General features: G+C 47.7%; 2 protein-coding genes across 2 annotated transcripts; both read left to right on the top strand.

The window, feature by feature from the left end:
• The first annotated feature begins 421 nt into the window (after positions 1–421).
• On the top strand, positions 422–4,206 carry LOC311310897 (ras-related protein ORAB-1-like). The gene is made up of 6 exons (XM_084440485.1): positions 422–569; positions 1,367–1,439; positions 1,652–1,747; positions 1,830–1,925; positions 2,408–2,539; positions 2,810–4,206. Exons 1-6 carry the CDS (start codon positions 556–558, stop codon positions 3,005–3,007), a joined length of 609 nt encoding a protein of 202 aa, XP_084296611.1. The 5' UTR covers positions 422–555; the 3' UTR covers positions 3,008–4,206.
• A 6,837-nt stretch (positions 4,207–11,043) lies between these two features.
• Positions 11,044–17,832, top strand: LOC311311545 (SERTA domain-containing protein 2-like). Its single transcript, XM_084441287.1, has 2 exons — positions 11,044–11,167; positions 16,580–17,832. Exon 2 carries the CDS (start codon positions 16,584–16,586, stop codon positions 17,622–17,624), a length of 1,041 nt encoding a protein of 346 aa, XP_084297413.1. The 5' UTR covers positions 11,044–11,167; positions 16,580–16,583; the 3' UTR covers positions 17,625–17,832.
• Positions 17,833–18,324: the final 492 nt, after the last annotated feature.

The raw sequence follows: 18,324 nt of genomic DNA, 5'->3' as shown, positions 1-18,324 counted from the left end.
GTTCAAATCACCTCTGCTTTGACATGTGGAACAGGGACATTGTAGTGATCCTGGCCTGTGCTACTACACCCCCAGGTTATTAGGCAAATAGTTGTAGTGTGTTTGCTTTTTAATGACAGTAACACAAACATGAGGACATGCCTATCCTGGTTGATGTAAGGCCTCAATTTGCCCTCTCCACAATTAAATCAAATCCTATGGGGATAGTCTGTATTGGACATTCCCATCTTACAGCATTTGTTTAATTTCCCTCATTTGCCTCTTGGATAACATAAGTGCAGATCAACCACGGAAATACTATATACAAATGTAGTCTTTTAGACCTGTATTTATTTGACTACAATATCCATGATCATATGAGTTTGGCATTTCCTGGTCAGAGAGGCAGCCATATTTGATTCGATTATGCTGTTCTCGCTGCGACAACCTAGTAAACTAGTTTAGTTGTTCTAGAATTAAAAACGTTCATTTTCACCTGATCATAGATATCAAGGTTATCCACGACGAAGAAAAGCAGTACACATAGTAATAACTGATAATTGTGTTTAGTCAACGATGAATCCTGAATAGTAAGTGCCACTTTTGGTGACGATGACAGCTTGGTTTTGAGTGTCAGGGGTTGTTAGCTAGCTCGCTCGCTAGCTAGCTAGCATTTTTGTAAAATCAACGTCAACTGCTTTGTCTTTTAGAGACACAATGTACATCTATGCTAGATAACATCTAGCTGATAGCGTATAAAAGTGAGTGTTATTGGACGTAGAAGCATTGCAGTTCGTGATTTCAAATTCGTTAATGTCCTTTTTTATCTTTATACTTCGACAAAGCTAGTCGGAATATGGGCTACCTAGCTAGTAGCTAACGAGCTAAAGACGTAGCTAGTGCTAGCTAGCTTCATTAGCCCATCGACTTGCTTTGTTGATCTTTTCTAGTTAGCTAACTACCGTTACCTAGCTAATTATAACTTGTTGATACGCTCACACATCTTACTGATATGCATAGCTAATTCACTTATGCTCATCTCAACGTCATTTCAAGCCTGTACGTTAGCTGCATAGGGTATTAGGTGAAAAGATGTATAGCTACTTAGCTAAGTTCACGTTATCTATTCAACCCTGTAGAACTGACTTTGTTTTCATGTCAAGAATTCAATTGTCAATGAAACGGTAAATCATTATCTAGTTCCAGTATATAATCTACACTAGCTATATTATCACATATAGCTCATATGATACAATATCCAATACTTACATTATTCCATAAAAAAATGAGTTTGATCATGTTCTCTTCGAACGTCAAGTGAGCCTTATTGTACCGGCAGTGGTCATGGTCCTAACCTGACCTGTAAAATATCTGCTTCCTCCCTAAGTGACTATTTATTCAAGCTGCTTCTGATCGGCGATTCTGGTGTTGGAAAGTCTTGCCTCCTCCTGCGGTTTGCTGTAAGTACCATCGCACCTGTCGCCCTGTGTGTAGCACAAGTTTTTCATGAATCATTAAAAGGTTGGTATGGTAAATGGACTGCACTTATATAGCGCTTTTATCCAAAGTGCTTTACAATGGCCTCTCATTGGCCCTGGTGGTTCACCCTTTGAGTTAAGGGATGAAATCTCGTTATTCGTCTTACACTTGTGCTTTCCCCTCTTCCGTCCAGGATGACACCTACACAGAGAGTTACATTAGTACTATTGGGGTGGACTTCAAGATAAGGACCATAGAACTGGATGGGAAGACCATCAAACTTCAAATCGTAAGTATTCCCCAGGAACCCCAAGCGTATTCGTTAGTCACATCTTGTCAACGTGACTGACTTTGGTTTGACTCCTCTCTAGTGGGACACAGCCGGCCAGGAACGGTTCCGTACCATCACGTCCAGTTACTACAGAGGAGCACATGGAATTATCGTAGTCTATGATGTCACAGACCAGGTCAGTCTGTCTTTCTCCTTCCCCTCTTTCTCTCACTTCCTTTCTTACACCGTGTCCTAACTGCTTGCGACGCGAGCAACAGAACGCGACATCGCATGCTTGCTGTCCTAACTGAAACCGTTAAATGTCCTGTTCTGTTACATCATTTGTCTATATTCCCAACTGAAGACAGTTAAAGAATGAACGCCTGTCGACGCGAGCGACTGGAGGAAAATAGGAACAGGGCGAGCGTCAAAAGGGCAGTTAAAATGTCGCGCTGCGTCGCTCGCGTCCAGTTAGGACATAACAATAGAAAACAAAGCAATGGAACGCATTTTGTCGCTGACGCTCGCTCGCATGTAGTTAGGACACGGTGTTACTTCCAAGACAGGATAGTTGAGTCAAACCCTCCGCTTATGTGCATGGTTATAGTGATACCAGAGCTACTGAGCTGCCATCAACAGTTTTGTCCTCTTCCCTCCTCCCGACACCCGCGACCCCAGGAGTCCTTCAACAACGTGAAACAGTGGCTACAGGAGATCGACCGCTACGCCAGCGAGAACGTTAACAAACTGTTAGTAGGCAACAAATGTGACCTGACGACAAAGAAGGTGGTGGACTACACGACGGCCAAGGTAAGGACCCTGCCTGGTCACGGGTGGACACGTGGGCGTGCATCTGTTAATCCCTTCATCGAGATTCAAGATTCCTTTTATTCGTCACATGTAATGTACGGTGAACAGTCACAGGGAAATTTTGCTGCTGGCTCCAAGATTATGCACGACACAGATATAAACTGTAATACTCCATTTCCAAATTACAAATCATCATACCCGTTCTCATTCCCTCGCCCTCTCTCTCTCTCTCTCTCTCTCTCTCTCTCCTCCTCCTCACTGCTTCATCAGGAGTTTGCCGACAACTTAGGAATCCCCTTCCTGGAGACCAGCGCCAAGAGCGCCACCAATGTGGAGCAGGCCTTCATGACCATGGCAGCCGAGATCAAGAAGAGGATGGGACCCGGCGCCACCGCCGGCGGCTCGGAGAAATCCAACGTCAAGATCCAGAGCACGCCGGTCAAGACGTCCTCCGGAGGCTGCTGCTGAAAGCCTCTCGGCCCGGCCGCCCTTCCGCCCTCCCCCCCCCTCCCCTCCCCTCCCTCCCCCAACCAATCTCAAAAGTTACCAAGCTCCACAGGGATAGAACAAGACCAGAGAGATAGAGGGATAGCGAGAGATGGTGAGAGAAAGAGGAAGAGAGGGATGCCCTGGGTTGTAATTGCAGCTGCAATACCAGAAAAAGCCCCCCACTTCCAGTCAAGGTCAGCAGTAGGACGGTAAGCCAATCCACACCCACGAAACCCACTGGGTTGTTGTTTTTTTTTTACATACTAACCCCACACACAGACACGCGCATACACAAAATAAGTCTGGCAACATTTACTGCTACTTTTAAATGCTGATATACATTAATTATGAATGAGAGAAATACAAGTAAAGGATTCTTTGCCCAACACTTTACTTCAAGGTTTTGGTAGGAGGTCATTTTTCTAAGATGGTTATCTTTTCCTTGTTTCGCTGTGTACAGCAGCACGACTTTGGGCCTAAATCTCCTCTGAAGATGAATTAGTAAGCACTTCAAATGTTCTCACATGCTTAAACAGCATCACGCATGTTGGCGGAACAGATTACGCACCCATAATGCATCTGGAATGCACACTTCCGACACAACACATTGTTGCTTCCAGTAATCAAGCAGAATACTTAGTGGAAATACCCTTAGTGTGTCACGCGGTCCAGCTTCACAGTGTTGCCCCCAGTTGACGTGCCAGTGCCTTTGTGGCAGGATACAATATGCCTTTGGGTCACTGTGTGGTTGGCATATCTTGTGGTCATGGAATAGACTGATTAGCGACTTGCTCTTTTTTCTTATATGGGTTATATTGTGTGATAGTAGTAGTTAACATTCCTGTACATATTGGGCTGTTTTCCCCCCTGCTGACATTCATGATGCTCTCTAAGCATGGGCTACATTAGAGGTCAATGATGTTTTTATTCTTCTGCTCTGTTTCTCAACCAACAGCACAACTACCCACCACCCAAACAACAACAAACATCTTCAAACTGTATATATTTATACATATGTGTAAGAACTAACTAATCCTGTAGAGAAGCAAGTGAATTGAATGACATCATGACAAGTAGCTGGAATTCTTAATCTCGGCACGTGATTTGTGGCTGCGGACATGACATTTTTGTGGCACAATGTCTACTATTAAACAATGAAGGAGATCTTTGATAAACAATGGTCTTAGTGAGTTTCTTTCTAGACATTACATTATAATATGTTCTACATGCATATTTCATAGTCTCTGAATAGTTTCTAAATTACAACAACTACTTTCTGCAGTTGAGTGCTATACGTAAGCTGCAAGGTTGATGATCTTTGGCCTAGAAATATTTACCGCCAGTAGAGGGCACTGTTTCCCAGAACTGCTTCAGTTTTCACTGGGCCTTTCACCAACTGCAACTGCACCAGGAGATTTAAAAAGTAACATTTTCAATCTTACGAACATTTCCTCACACAGTAGTGACTATGAGTGACTTAACTAAGGTTAACAAACCCTAAGTAAAACAAACAGAACCTGACCCAAGCATTTTGAGAATCAGTTCCTGCAGTGTGCCTATAGAGGTCAGCATTAGCTGGCCTAGTTTATGCCTGTAGGCCTTGAAATCAGTTTTCTAGTACCTCACTTGTAATCTGACACTGAAGTGGATCCATTCCTCATTGATTTATCTTAACTGTTTAATCACACTTTGCAAACAGCTTTTGGAAAGTCCTGCGACTTCACCATAGTGTGCAATTAATTAAGCCTTGCTGGTTTCAGTTACTGCTAGTCCTCATCTGTTCTCCGCTGTAACCTCGCGGGTTCAGCATCAGTGCCAGAGCAGTCTGCCCGCCAGATCATCCGGAGATTGGTACCCATTGTGTCCCTGTTTGATTAACATCTGGCCATCTCATTAGTGCAGACGCGGTGGCACGGTGCCCGCTGCTGCAAATGTGCCTTGGCGCTACCAAAGAGGGCTTCCCTTACATACAGGCACCAGGCAGAAGAAAGGGCACACTCTTAACTGCATTTGGCATGCTCCCTGAACCCTCCCCCCCCCCCCCCCCCACACACACACCAGCCCTCTAATTATGTCAAGCAAGTGTAGTAAAAAGGCGATGTGAAGTCTGCCCCTTGTTCAGTCGGGGTCCCCCTCTCTTTACGCGCAACCCCAATTTGCTCTTAAGTGAAAACAAAACATACATTCAGTCAGCCAGCGCAGACAAAGAGTTAGATGTTCTGGTGTGAGCTCCAGGGGAGTGGGAGGGAAGTGTGGGGGGGGGCAGGGAGATGGGGGGGAGGGGGGGGTTGGGTGAGAGGGGGGCGGTAGTTGGGCCTGTTTGCCGGCTTTATTTGTTCTCGGTTGCCGGGCAATAGAAGGGGGGAAAGCATCTGTGACAGCTGTAGAGGCTACAGCCTTTCACCCGATCTACTGAAGAAGCCCTGAAGGTAGAACACTGAGGGACAGAGAGAGAGGGGGGGAGAGAGAGGGAGAGAGAGAGAGGATGGAGGGGGATGGGGAGGAAAGGAAAACAGTGGGCTCAAGCCAGTTAACCCATGTGAGAAATCTCCTCAGACAATACCCACTTAGCTAAAAAGGCAATCAGAGCTGGGTCTGTGTATTCAAAATATACCCAAACCCCCGTTATGCAGCGTAAAAATCTCTGCTCAGCTCATTCACTTGTGCTCGACCAGGGCGCATTTGGGAAGAGCTCAGCCCTACAGCAGTATAACATCGTCAAATTGAGCGAGAGGTGCAGAGAGGAAGTGGGGTTAGTGTGCCAGGTCCAGCCCGGCAAGCGCGGGGCACGCTGGCCCAGTAGAAGGGTCCCGTCTGGACGCCTAACGCCCTCCTGAACAACGGCCAAGTGTGCAGCAGAGCATGCAGTTGATTCTCTGGATGATTCAGAGCTGGCAGGCTGCTCTGACAGCAGCGGCGGCCACGACGGACGCTGCAAGTCATAGCGGACAGCTCAGCGCTTTAGGCTAATGACTGTGTGGCGACCATTACCGTTGGTTGAGCCATTAATGTATTGGTGCTACTGCTAATGCACTCCATGGTACTGTGCATTTCACCTGCATGCACTGTAGCAGAGTCACAACTGTGAGCTGCATTGAACTAATGTGAACGGCACCTGTTCGGTTTACTAGGCAGCCCATTTAAACTTAATTCACACCTGTTTTGTGGAACTGAGCTATGTAGGGCAAGAAAAGCAAACAAAAGAAGCCTGGCTTCTTGTGGTTGGCTACACTGTAGCACAAAGAGTGCGAGGAACAAAAAAACAAAACCTTTTCTCTCTACGTGAGTAGGCTATTTACTTAACCTACATATGCGTACATTACCCCTGAGTATTTACTTAACCCACAAACAGTGATAACTCACTCCTGAATGTCCCAAGAGACATAGTCGTTTCCTTGTCATGTCATTTATGAGTAGCATAACAAAGTTAAGAGTCACATCTCTCCAGTTGGCATCATGGAATCTTAAAGGAGTAGTAAAGGGAAAATGCATGTTTAGCCCTGTTTTTAGGTTACTTATGATCATATACAATGGTTCAGATCAAAACATTGACAAAACTAGCACTTTTGAGAAAGTCTGATAATTGCTCCACCACCGTTTTGGTCATACAATGGATGTGGGTGGGCACTGTGAAAAATCATTCAAGAAAACATGTAAACTCTAGTTCTGACGTTCTGACATATAATTCGCCATAAAGTAAGATTCTAGTTCATCTGGAAAGGCTTTTTAAAACATAGAACTATTTAGTCGCAGCACATACGTGTGTAAACTTCCGCAAACTAGGTAGCCTAGCAACATAAACAATAACAATAGCTACCGTAAGTAGTTCCGCTTCCTGAATCCCCTCTGCGGATTTATCTACACATCTACAACGGTCGCTTCAATACAAGTCAATGGATTTCATAAAATTATCAATAAAACCCTACAGGATTCATACTTTGCTGCGAATTTGATGTCAGAACACCAACGGACACCAATTACCCCCTAGGTGAGCTTCTTGTCTTTGAAATCGAGAGTTTAACATGTTTTTGAAAGATTGTTCAAGGTGCCCACCCACATCCATTGTATGACCAAAACGGTGGTAGAGCAATTATCAGACTTTCTCAAAAGTGCTAGTTTTGTCAACGTTTTGATCTGAACCATTGTATATGATCATAAGTAACCTTAAAACAGGGCTAAACATGCATTTTCCCTTTACTACTCCTTTAAGATTTATTTGTTTCAGCAAAGTGACTGAAGATGAATAGCGCGGTCTGTTCTGTTCTAGCTTGTGAGTTAAGCTGGTGAGCTCCAGTGAAATCGTGTGTCAAATTTCGCCAAAGCTACATGCAATCTCACGTTTACTTCCGTGCATAAGTCTTCTACAGAACTGAAGACTTCTCCTTTTACTATTCATCATCTACAGTACATATGCAGCCCATTCCATCCCCACCTCCAAGAAGTGACCTTCCTCCTTCTATTCCTACACCCAAATTTACTCAAGTTGTTTCGGTCTTTGGTCTAGACTAACTTCAAGTCCATCCATTTGCTCAAGCTGTTTTGGTATTTGGTCTAGCCTAAATTCAGATCCATCCATGCACACTAGCATCCCTCTTTCTCCTGAGGAAGGGGGCGGTGATGCTGTGTTCAGAGAACAATATACAAAAAGTAGTGCAGTCAGTGTACATACTCACTGTTTATACACTGACTGCACTACTTTTTGTATATCGTTCTTTTCCTTAGCTTTTTTGCACTAGCATTTTGTATTCGCCCTTTACACTGTCCTGTCTTTACGCTGTCCTGTCTTTACACTGTCCTGTCTTTACACTGTCCTGTCTTTACGCTGTCCTGTCTTTACACTGTCGTGTCTTTACACTGTCCTGTCTTTGCGCTGTCCTGTCTTTACACTGTCCTGTCTTTACACTGTCCTGTCTTTACACTGTCCTGTCTTTACAGTGTCCTGTCTTTGCGCTGTCCTGTCTTTACGCTGTCCTGTCTTTACGCTGTCCTGTCTTTTCACTGTCCTGTCTTTACAGTGTCCTGTCTTTGCGCTGTCCTGTCTTTACGCTGTCCTGTCTTTTCACTGTTCTGTCTTTACACTGTCCTGTCTTTACGCTGTCCTGTCTTTACGCTGTCCTGTCTTTACGCTGTCCTGTCTCGTCCCTGCACCCTGTCCAATGTTGTCCCACTGTTATGCACCACCACGACCGAAAGCAAACTCCTTAGTACATTGAAAAACTGCACGGCAATAAAGTGATTGTGATTCTGTCTCTGTGTTAGAGGTAGCGCCGAGGGTTCCAGACAAAACCAGAAAGAAAAACACCATGATGGATGGACGCCCATCACGGAGGAGCCGGCCTTAAAAACCGCAGCCGTTCATTTCCTGATCCCGGCGCGGGCCTGGGTTCTCTCCCTCTCTCTCTCTCTCTCTCTCTCCGTGCAGGAGGAAGAGAGGGGAAGAACTGGGGTCTCTAAAGGACTTAATTGCCTACCTCGGCGGTCCGTTGTGGAGGGGATCTGTCTTGATATCCGTGGCAACTGGATAAACAATAACATTGCCTTGTGCCGGCCGTGCGCTTATGCGTGCAGAACCGCCTCCAGAGTCAGTAGTGTGGCAGGGGGGGCCATGGTGGCCTGGCCTAGGTATAGGACCCAGCCAGGACTTGTCAAATATCAAGACCTTTTTATCTTGAGGAAATAAGCAACTCGTGCGTTTGCCACATCTCTCTAGGAATCAACCCCTCTGCTCTCAAAGTTTCAAACTACAATGCGCCAAAGTTGCAATTCCAGTTCCTTAATACGTACACGTCATACCCCAGGTCTGTGCGTCTGTCCTGTGTCTCTCCGTTCCAGCCCGCCTCGCCTCGCCGCCAAAGCCGTTTTGATTCGACCGCTCTTCGATTGGCCGGGGTCAGAGGTACATCCCCCGGGCCTCCCATCGTTCACGCAGCCTTAATTTAGTTTCCGTACGTAATTACAAGCCATGTGTAACGAGATGTCCCATTTCCTGCAGCGGGGCTGCTGTGATTGGGGGCCCGGAGTTCTACAGTCATAAGGGCCTCTGTTCAGTCTCAGGTCTGCGGGCGGACGGTGAAACATGAGAGCGAGACCGGGACCGCGGGAGGAGGCCCGGCCGGCAGCCCGGGTCTGTCTGTGTCGGTGCCAGGCCCAAAATAGGAGAGAGGCTAGCGAAGAGCGCTCGCTCTCCGGCTCCGGCCGCCCCAAGGCCCCCCTCTCCCAGTCCCTGCCAGGAAAAAGAGGAGTGTCGCTGGATTCTGACCCGGCTACTTGCACATTACCCCCCATTGTGCTGCGCTTTCACCAGTCTCAGGTTAAATGAAAGCCTGGGAGAGGGGATCGTCATACAACAATGAAACGTGATGTGCCACCAGCGATCGCTGATATTTTAAGCTTGTTTGTGCAAAAACGTTCTCCGTCTGAACGAGTTTTTGGGCAGAATATGCTTATTGCTCTCCATTTGCAAAATAACACCTTTGTCATCTAATTGTTTTCCATCCCACACAACTTAGGGCCTGATTCACTTTGCTGTAGTCGACAGGCTTCTGTTGCATTCCGTGAATGGTAATGGTAAATGGGCTGCACTTATATAGCGCTTTTATCCAAAGCACTGAATGCGAATGAAGAATGAAGGCCTCTCTTTCACCCATTCACACACCAATGGCGGCTGCCATGCAAGGTGCTAGCCTGCTCACTGGGAGCAATATGGAGTTCAGTGTCTTGCCCAAGGACACTTCGACATGTCGTCAGGAGGAGCCGGGATTCGAACCGACGATCCGCTCTACAGTACCTCCTGAGCCGCCCATTCTGTGTTCTATTCCGTACGGCATCGGTGTGTTTCTTTGTTATGGGTGAGTTTGAACTTGTATCTCGAAGCCTTGTGTTGTCTTCGACAGGGCTTCCCTGGTCACAGATGGGAGGCCATGTCTTCTACCCTTGCATTCATGTGAGGAGAATCAGCTGCTGGCTGGTGTTGGAAAGTTCACTGCTTTTTATTCCTGCCATCTGGTAGCAATTATGTCACGCTCGGCCTGGCTTGGAGATAACCACCACATTACTGAACAGATGCCTGAGAATGGAGTAGGTTGATCATAACATTTCTTTCCAAAAATGAAAATGTCCCCACACACTCTCACACTCACACGCATACAGGTGTGTAGCCATACTTTACTAGTGTTTACCCGTGACCTGTTTTGAGTGCCTTGAGGTAATTTCTAGGATCAGCATTTTGCTTAAAACATGTCTCCAAGGAGTTGAATATCTCATAGTAGATGTGTTTTAGACTTGTGGCCATGTGATTCAAACAGAAGAACCTGTCCTGCCAGTTGTGAAGACTGTGGCTTTCGGAGCCAAGCCTGTCACCAGCAGAGCTACAAACTGTTTCCATGAGAACATTTATTTTTAGAGCCTCAACATCTGATTTAATGTAAGGGTTTCGATTTTTGCAATGCATTGTGCATCTTTTTAAAGATCTACACTGTCTTTCTCAAAACGTTTAAGTGCTCAAAATCAAGAAAGTAAACGACTTGACTATTGCATTGGCTAATAGCCTACCAAGATGTCCAATGTTGAATAGCTTGGATGCTTTACATAGTTGCGGTTGCAAACTCACAGCGGGTGTAGTTGACGATCGAATCCTAAGAATAGCCATATAGCCAGAGCAGAACTATTTCGCCCAAGTGCTGGTTTTCATATTTTGATGACAATGGTTATTTAAATGTCTCTGCTCTCCGAAAACATCTCGCACCGTTTGAGTGCCTGGCAGAATATGCAACGATACGGGGTTGACGAAATATTTTATAAGTATTAGCATTGAAGGAGAGAGAGGCGGGTCTTAGCGGAGCGCAGTCGGTTCGGAGCGTAACTTGACTTGACGTCATAGCTGCTCAGCTCGGTGCCTGCTGTTCTGCTCGCTGAACGGAGGTGGTCGGTGAGACGGTGGCTGATCTGCTCTGCCTCTTCGGGAGCTTAGCTCGCCATTGTGTCAAGATCCGCGACTGTCTGGAGAACACCGAGGATAATGCGAGTCTAGGTAGCGATGTGAGGAGTCCTATGTCCGCCTTCCCTGCCAGTAGATCAGATGTTCTTGGCGTCACATTGACCCCGATGCAGGATTTGAAGCCCTTTCTGGAACTACATGTGGTAAGTTATTATCCCTCTGCTTCAACCACTGTTTACTCGAATTAAACATAGTTTACATAATTGTGTATGTATAGGCTATATGTTAAGTAGGCTACAGGCTGTGTTGTTTCTCTCAATAAGCTCAGCTTTTGTCGCATTTTATCGCCGGGCTGTTGTATTGAGTCAAGCATTCGTGGAACAGCACAAGAAAGCATCGCGTTTTAGTGAGGTTTTTTATAGTTATTGGTCAGCTACAGTGTGTCGATTTAGCGACTTGATCATACATTGAATTAATGAAGGGGGTATGTGCAGCTGTTTTCCAATCAGGAACAATAGTATGTTCTCCACTGTCCCCAGTTCAGTCAGAAAAACGTTTGAGTACTTTGTGGCAGGTGGCGGTGAGGCTATGGCGCCCCCATCACAGCCCAGATCCGTGGCGCTGCTCTGGAGGTCGGGGGCAGCTGCTGACAGCTTTACACATGGGTCACCGACAGTTCATGAATTCAGATGATTATACTTTCCTCCTTCCTTCAAAAAAAGCAAAACCTTAACAGACAGACGCTGCATCTGATCAACGGATAAATCTGAAGTTATACTAGCCTTAAGTGTAGGTTGTATTTTGATTATCGGATCGCACCCTGTATCGTTCTTGTAAATCACTATTTTTTCCCCTGACACAGCAACAGAAGTGACACCCCCGCAGAACTAGGTTTCATTTCAAATAATGGACTCATTTTATGGGCCGCACAACAACATGATGACTTTTTTTGGTGGCATTTAAACCAGGAGTGGGAGGAGCTTTACCACCATTGCAACTTTGTTCACTGAGAACTGACGTTGACGTTCATGTGGGTCTTGGTACAATTGCTACTTTGTCAGTATTATGTAAGGTAGAGCAGGGGAGTGTTATACGTCATAGTTATCACGTATAGACCTAATTCTTGGGTCACAGGAATAAACCTGTAGAATGAAAATAGTCTCTGAAGGTCAACAGAAACGTTTAGATGCAGACTCAAACAAATGCCTCGCACAACTGTAGATTTTGAATTGGAAGGCCGTTACAGTGCTGTAAGTTGTAGGCCTACCTGAAGTACAGGGCTGAATGGCATTACATTTAGCCTACACAGGAAAAACTATAGGCTACAGGTATCCTCTGTTTTTCAGAATTCCACTTATGCAGGGCCATGTTAGACCTGCTGCGAAAGAAATACATACATATTCAGATATGTTTATTTGCCATGTACAAAACACTGGTACTATATACAATGAAAAGCTCATTAATTATTGGCTTAAAATTGTTCATTCACAAATTATATAAATGACATGGCCTCCAAAGCATTGAAGGCAGTAGCCTACAAAGTACAAAGAGGATGAATCAGAAAGATCCAATCTCAGCTAATGTGAAGGTAGTCCTACCAAACCCAGAGATAACGTGAAGGTAGTCCTACCAAACACAGAGATCATGTGAAGGTAGTCCTACCAAACCCAGATATCATGTGAAGGTAGTCCTACCAAACCCAGAGATCATGTTAAGGTAGTCCTACCAAACCCAGAGATAACGTGAAGGTAGTCCTACCAAACCCAGAGATCATGTGAAGGTAGTCCTACCAAACCCAGAGATCATGTGAAGGTAGTCCTACCAAACCCAGAGATCATGTTAAGGTAGTCCTACCAAACCCAGAGATAACGTGAAGGTAGTCCTACCAAACCCAGAGATCATGTGAAGGTAGTCCTACCAAACCCAGAGATAACGTGAAGGTAGTCCTTCCAAACCCAGAGATCATGTTAAGGTAGTCCTACCAAACCCAGAGATCATGTGAAGGTAGTCCTACCAAACCCAGAGATCATGTGAAGGTAGTCCTGCCAAACCCAGAGATCATATGAAGGTAGTCCTACCAAACCCAGAGATAACGTGAAGGTAGTCCTTCCAAACCCAGAGATCATGTGAAGGTAGTCCTGCCAAACCCAGAGATCATGTGAAGGTAGTCCTTCCAAACCCAGAGATCATGTGAAGGTAGTCCTACCAAACCCAGATATCATGTGAAGGTAGTCCTACCAAACCCAGAGATCATGTGAAGGTAGTCCTACCAAACCCAGAGATCATGTGAAGGTAGTACTACCAAACCCAGAGATAATGTGAAGGAACATTCCTACCAAACCCTGAGCATTCCATTTCCGTGACTAAAGTCCACCTTTTCTTCCTCGACCCTCTGCCCCAGTTTCCAGCAAACACTGTTTGTTCCCTTTTTGTTCCTTATAGGGGAGAACGGACGTTCACCTAAATATTTCAGCCGGTTGCTTTCGAACGTCCCTCCTTTTCTGCGATCAATCAAAATAACTCACCGTCTTTCAAACAAGTCCCCAATAAATCAAGACTACAAGCAGACACTTGCCTGCTGGAGAAACCTGGGCAAACAAACCCTAATGCCGGTCAGCCAGGCTTCAGAGTGTGGCTTCTCGCATGACCAGAGCCCAACAGTGAACCTTGTCTTTCAGCTGGCATGGGTTTGTTCTCTTCCAGGAACCTTTGGGCAAATTTGAGACCGAAAATGCTTGCATAGCCTACATGCCAAATATGGATGTGTGTAGCCTAACTTACTGCAGGGCCATGTGCCGGAATCAGAAAGAAGCACTGTGGAAAATAGAATAATTAGTCTTTGATGACGAATAAATCTAATATGCAAGGTACCCATGCTGGAATGGCTGGTATAAATGTGCCCTGCATGATTTCTTGGAAAGAAAGCATCTGAAAAGATCTCTGTGGGTCATACTGGGCAAGAAAAGGATTGTGATGCGGTCGCCTCCTTTTGAAACCGCAGTAACCTACTTTTGGAGAAGAATCAAATGACACTCTCCAGCCCTCGTCCCAAATATAGGGCATGGAAGCCCGAGTGTTTCGCAAAAGCACTGAAGGCATTTAGGTCTGATGCTGATCAATAGTGCGGGTAAGTCAAAGTACAACCATATTTCGGAGGCTTGAGGAAGTTCACGTAGGGACATCCAAAGAGGTCATGTGCTTCGTGGGGGGGGGGGGGGGGGTGTCGGACACACGTGGGACGCGGTACTCTGTAATTCGAGTGCCATCGCTGTGCGCCAGATGAGCAGGGAGCGGAGTGCAGCGAGAGGGGGGCAGAGGGGACTCGCCATGTTGGGAGTAACGGCGCCGTAATCGGACACCGCGCCGTATTGTTTTTGGTCAATGGAAAGGTATGCGGGGTCTTTCCTGGAGTCCCTATGCCGCTGGGCCCGGCTCTTCCCTGGACCCCACCCCCCCTCCACCCCCCTCCCTCCCATGTCCCGGCCACCCTCTGGTTCGTTCCCCTCTCGCACCCTGCTCTCCAGTGTGATATCCCTCCACTCCTCTCTCTCTCTCTCCGTTAATCTCTCTCTCCCTGTCACCTTCCCCTCATCCCTTTTCTTTTGTCAGCCCCGTTTTTTCAGTCCGCTGCTCCATTCTCTCTGCCTCTCTATCTCTCCATCTCTTCACCCCCCTGTCTTCAGACGGTGTCAGCAGATGGCAGCCTCCGAAAGGGCCCCACGCGTGAAAAGAACGAGGGAGTAGGGCAAAGGAGGAGTGGAACGGAGGGGGGGGTGGGGGGGGCGGGGTTGATGAATAATGCCGTGTAGGAGAGGAGGGGGAGGTATGTGGAAGATGTCCCCATAGGCATGTTCGGCGAGCAGCAGGGAACGTTGCGCACGCCATAGGCACGGCACACTCGTCCACTCGCGCGTGCACGCACGTGGAACCTAAATCGCTCGCCCTCTCTCTCTCTCTCTCTCTCCCCTCCCCTTTCATCTCGCACGCCGCAGCGCCAGCTGCAACAGTGATGGCAGCCGGAGTGGAGAAACAATTTGTTCTTTCTTGCCTCTCCTCCAACTCCCTCCCTCCCTCCACCCGGCCCTCCTCCCCCCTGCCTCCCACCCTCCCTCATCTGTCCCTCCCTCCCTGGATTCCCAGCTGACCATGTTTGTCATGGTAACAGGCGAGCGTGGAACTCACCCCAGCAGCGCTTGCACTTCCTGAGAGTGTGCGTGTGGGTGTGTGTGTGTGTGTGTAGGGGGGGGGGGGCGGGGGGGCTCTGGGTATTTGATGTGCTCACAGTGTTCAGAGTCCAAGATTGGCGCGTGTGTGTGTGTGTGAAACTTTCAAAATGTGACCCACACATTACGCACACACACATGAGTATGCACTGAAAGAAAATAAAAGTTTGGGAAATAGGAATCACGAATCTGTCCGTTTCTCTGGTTTCATAATGGCAGCGTATTGCACAACAGGCAGAGTGGCAACCCTCTAACAGGCTGCCTGGCTTGTCCAGTGGAGTAGAATTACACATGCTTGAAACAATGCACTCTAGTCGAGGTGTACTCCATCTTAGGTGACAGCCCGCGCGGCTCTGGTGCCTCGGCCCTGCGTACGGGGCCACGTCGTGTGCTGGAGCTGTTTTTCCCCCATATCTTGTCGTTTTCTCATCTCTTCATCTTGGCCTTGTGAAAGGTGACTAAATAAGGATTAGGGAGATTGAATCCACAGCTGTGAGTTGAGCCTCAGAGTGTATCAGACATCTCAGAACATGAAGGGAGATGATTTTCCCACCCTCTAAATTAGAGTGTTTATAAGATCTATAATGGCTTCAAAAGAAAATTAATTATGTCCACGGTCAATTAATCAATTTGAGCAATTGAATCCTCTTCTCCACCCTACATTATTCATACCTGGCACTGGTATCTGGTCAGATAAAAATGGCCCGCGTTTGACCACAGAACCCAGAGAGGAGTGCCGATCCCGAGCGCTGTTGTTCGGACAGAGGCCGGACGTTTCCTGCGCAGGCATGCGCGCACCATGCTCCGATTGAGTCAGAGTGTGTGTGTGTATGTGTGTGTGTGTGGGGGGGGTGTTGCACCGGAGCCTGCCACCCACGGAGTCAGCTGACTCCACCTCACATGGGAGTCGGTCAGCTGACGTCCAACCCCCCCCACCCCCAACCCCCCCCCCCCTCCCTCCCGGTCTCCCCCACACCGAGTCAGAGGCTGCGCCGCTCGCTTCTTGTCACTTTGTGTTTGTGAAGGAAACGGCTCGACTTCCAGGAAACCCGTACGCCTCCGTCTGAGAGGGGTTAAGGGGTGGAGATATTCCACTTCACAGTTGTCACAGCTTTCTTTGTTTCGCCGGAGAACAGGGAGTGAACCGGCGGGTTTTCTCCTCGGGAGATGCTTAGCGACGGTGAACTGTCACACTCAACTTTCCTATGGATACGCCTCTCTCTGTCTCACCTCACTGTGTGTAAAGTGTTCCAGAGACTCACTGTCTTATCTGAAAGATACAATCAAGATGGCTATTTATAGGCTATTATATCTCTGTTTCACTGAGGGAATTCTTGAAAGTATCCCAATATTTGTGCCATTTCGCTGACATCGTGTCCCTCTCGTCCGCAGATATATGTTGGGTAACGGTGTGAAGCGCAAACTGGACGAGGATGAGGACGGCCTGGGGGACGACGCCAAAGCGTCGGAGGGGGGCGGGGGAGGGGGCGGCGGCCCCTCCCAGGCGTCGTACACCCTGCGGCGGCAGACCATCCTCAACATCTCGCTGATGAAGCTGTATGGGCCGCGGACGCTGGCCGAGCCGGGCCTTCAGCGGCGCGTGCTCATCAACAACGTAATCCGCCGCATCCACGACGAGTTCAAGGAGGAGGGCGGCGGCGGCCTGCGGGCGCTGTTCTTCTCCATGCCGCCCGGCGCCGCACCCGGCGCCGCCACGGAGGAGGACGAGGGCTACCATGAGGCCCCGCTCGGCGGCGTACTCCCCTCGGGCCTGGCGCCGCTGGACGCCTGCCTGACCCCCGCCTCCCTCCTGGAGGACGACCCGCCGCTGTTTTTCGCGCTGCCACCGTCCTCGCCGCACCCGGGCCTCCACTCGCACTCCGCCCCCAGGCCGCCGCCGTCCTCGCCGTCGCCCAAAGACAGCTTCTCCTCGGCCCTGGAGGAGATCGAGGAGCTGTGTCCGACCTCCGTGACAACGACCTCCCTCTCCCCCTCGTCTGAACCCCAGACAACTCAGGCCCCGCCCTCCGCGTTGGCGTCATCAAGAATGGACATGAAAGAGGAGCTGCGGGCGCCGAGCCCCGCGGACCGCCAGTCGCTCTCGGAGGAGGCGGGCAGCACTGTGAAAACCGCCGAGCCCCTTCCTCCCGGCAACACCGACACGTCGTCGTCCTCCTCTTCCTCGGGCGCCTTCCTCACAGACTTCGCCCTGGACGACATCCTCTTCACAGACATCGACACCTCCATGTACGACTTTAACCCCGGCAGCTCCGCCTCCAACCCGGGCGTGTCCAAGATGACGGACGACCTGGTCAAGACTATTTCGACCTTCGGAGGGGGAGGGGGGAGCTCGCCTTCCCCGCTGTCCCAAAACCAGCCCTTCAAAATGGATCTAGCCGAGTTGGACCACATCATGGAGGTCTTGGTGGGCTCTTGAGTGACGTTCGGATAGCTACACCAAATTAACGTGTAGTTTTAAGGTCAGAAGTTGAGAGGGTGTTTTTTGTACAGTTTTTATACCGATGTCCAGAAATTGTAAGAAGTGTAATGTCGATGTCACCGGAGAGTTTTTAACTACACTGTGCATGCATAACAACATGCTTGCTTTTGAAAAACATTATATTGAATACATGGAATGCATTTTTTTTATTGCTGTTTGAGTGCCTTCGAGTGTCTGTGTCACACCATTCAGTTTAAACAGGTTTTTTTTTTAAACCGCCATACATTTGCTTTCTACTGGAACTTACTTTTGCTCATTGAGCTCTTAACATACACAATCATAGAGTACCACTTAGCAGGGTGGGTACATGCAGCAGGAACCTTGGGCAATACTTCAATTAAGCCAGGTAAGCAAACTGGTTGCAAGTATATAAATTATAAGGCCACATATTTTAATTTGTTAATTCATAAAATAATATGGCTTCCAATGTGGCATCTTGTCAACTTATTGAAATGGTTGATCATAATTCAACCAATAAAAGGAAAATATCAATTGCAGTTTAGTCATACATGTTACTTAGGCATACAATGCAAAACGATTGAGACATATCCTGATGGTCACACAGTGAATAGATTATTTTATAGGTAAATTTATTTATTGAACTTCTATGTATGTATATGAGCTTTCAACACAGTAG

This window comes from Borostomias antarcticus (assembly GCF_949987555.1).
Source record: "Borostomias antarcticus genome assembly, chromosome: 7".
NCBI lineage: Eukaryota > Metazoa > Chordata > Actinopteri > Stomiiformes > Stomiidae > Borostomias > Borostomias antarcticus.
The sequence above is the reverse complement of the archived record's forward strand: the minus strand, read 5'-3'. Positions and strand labels throughout refer to the sequence as shown.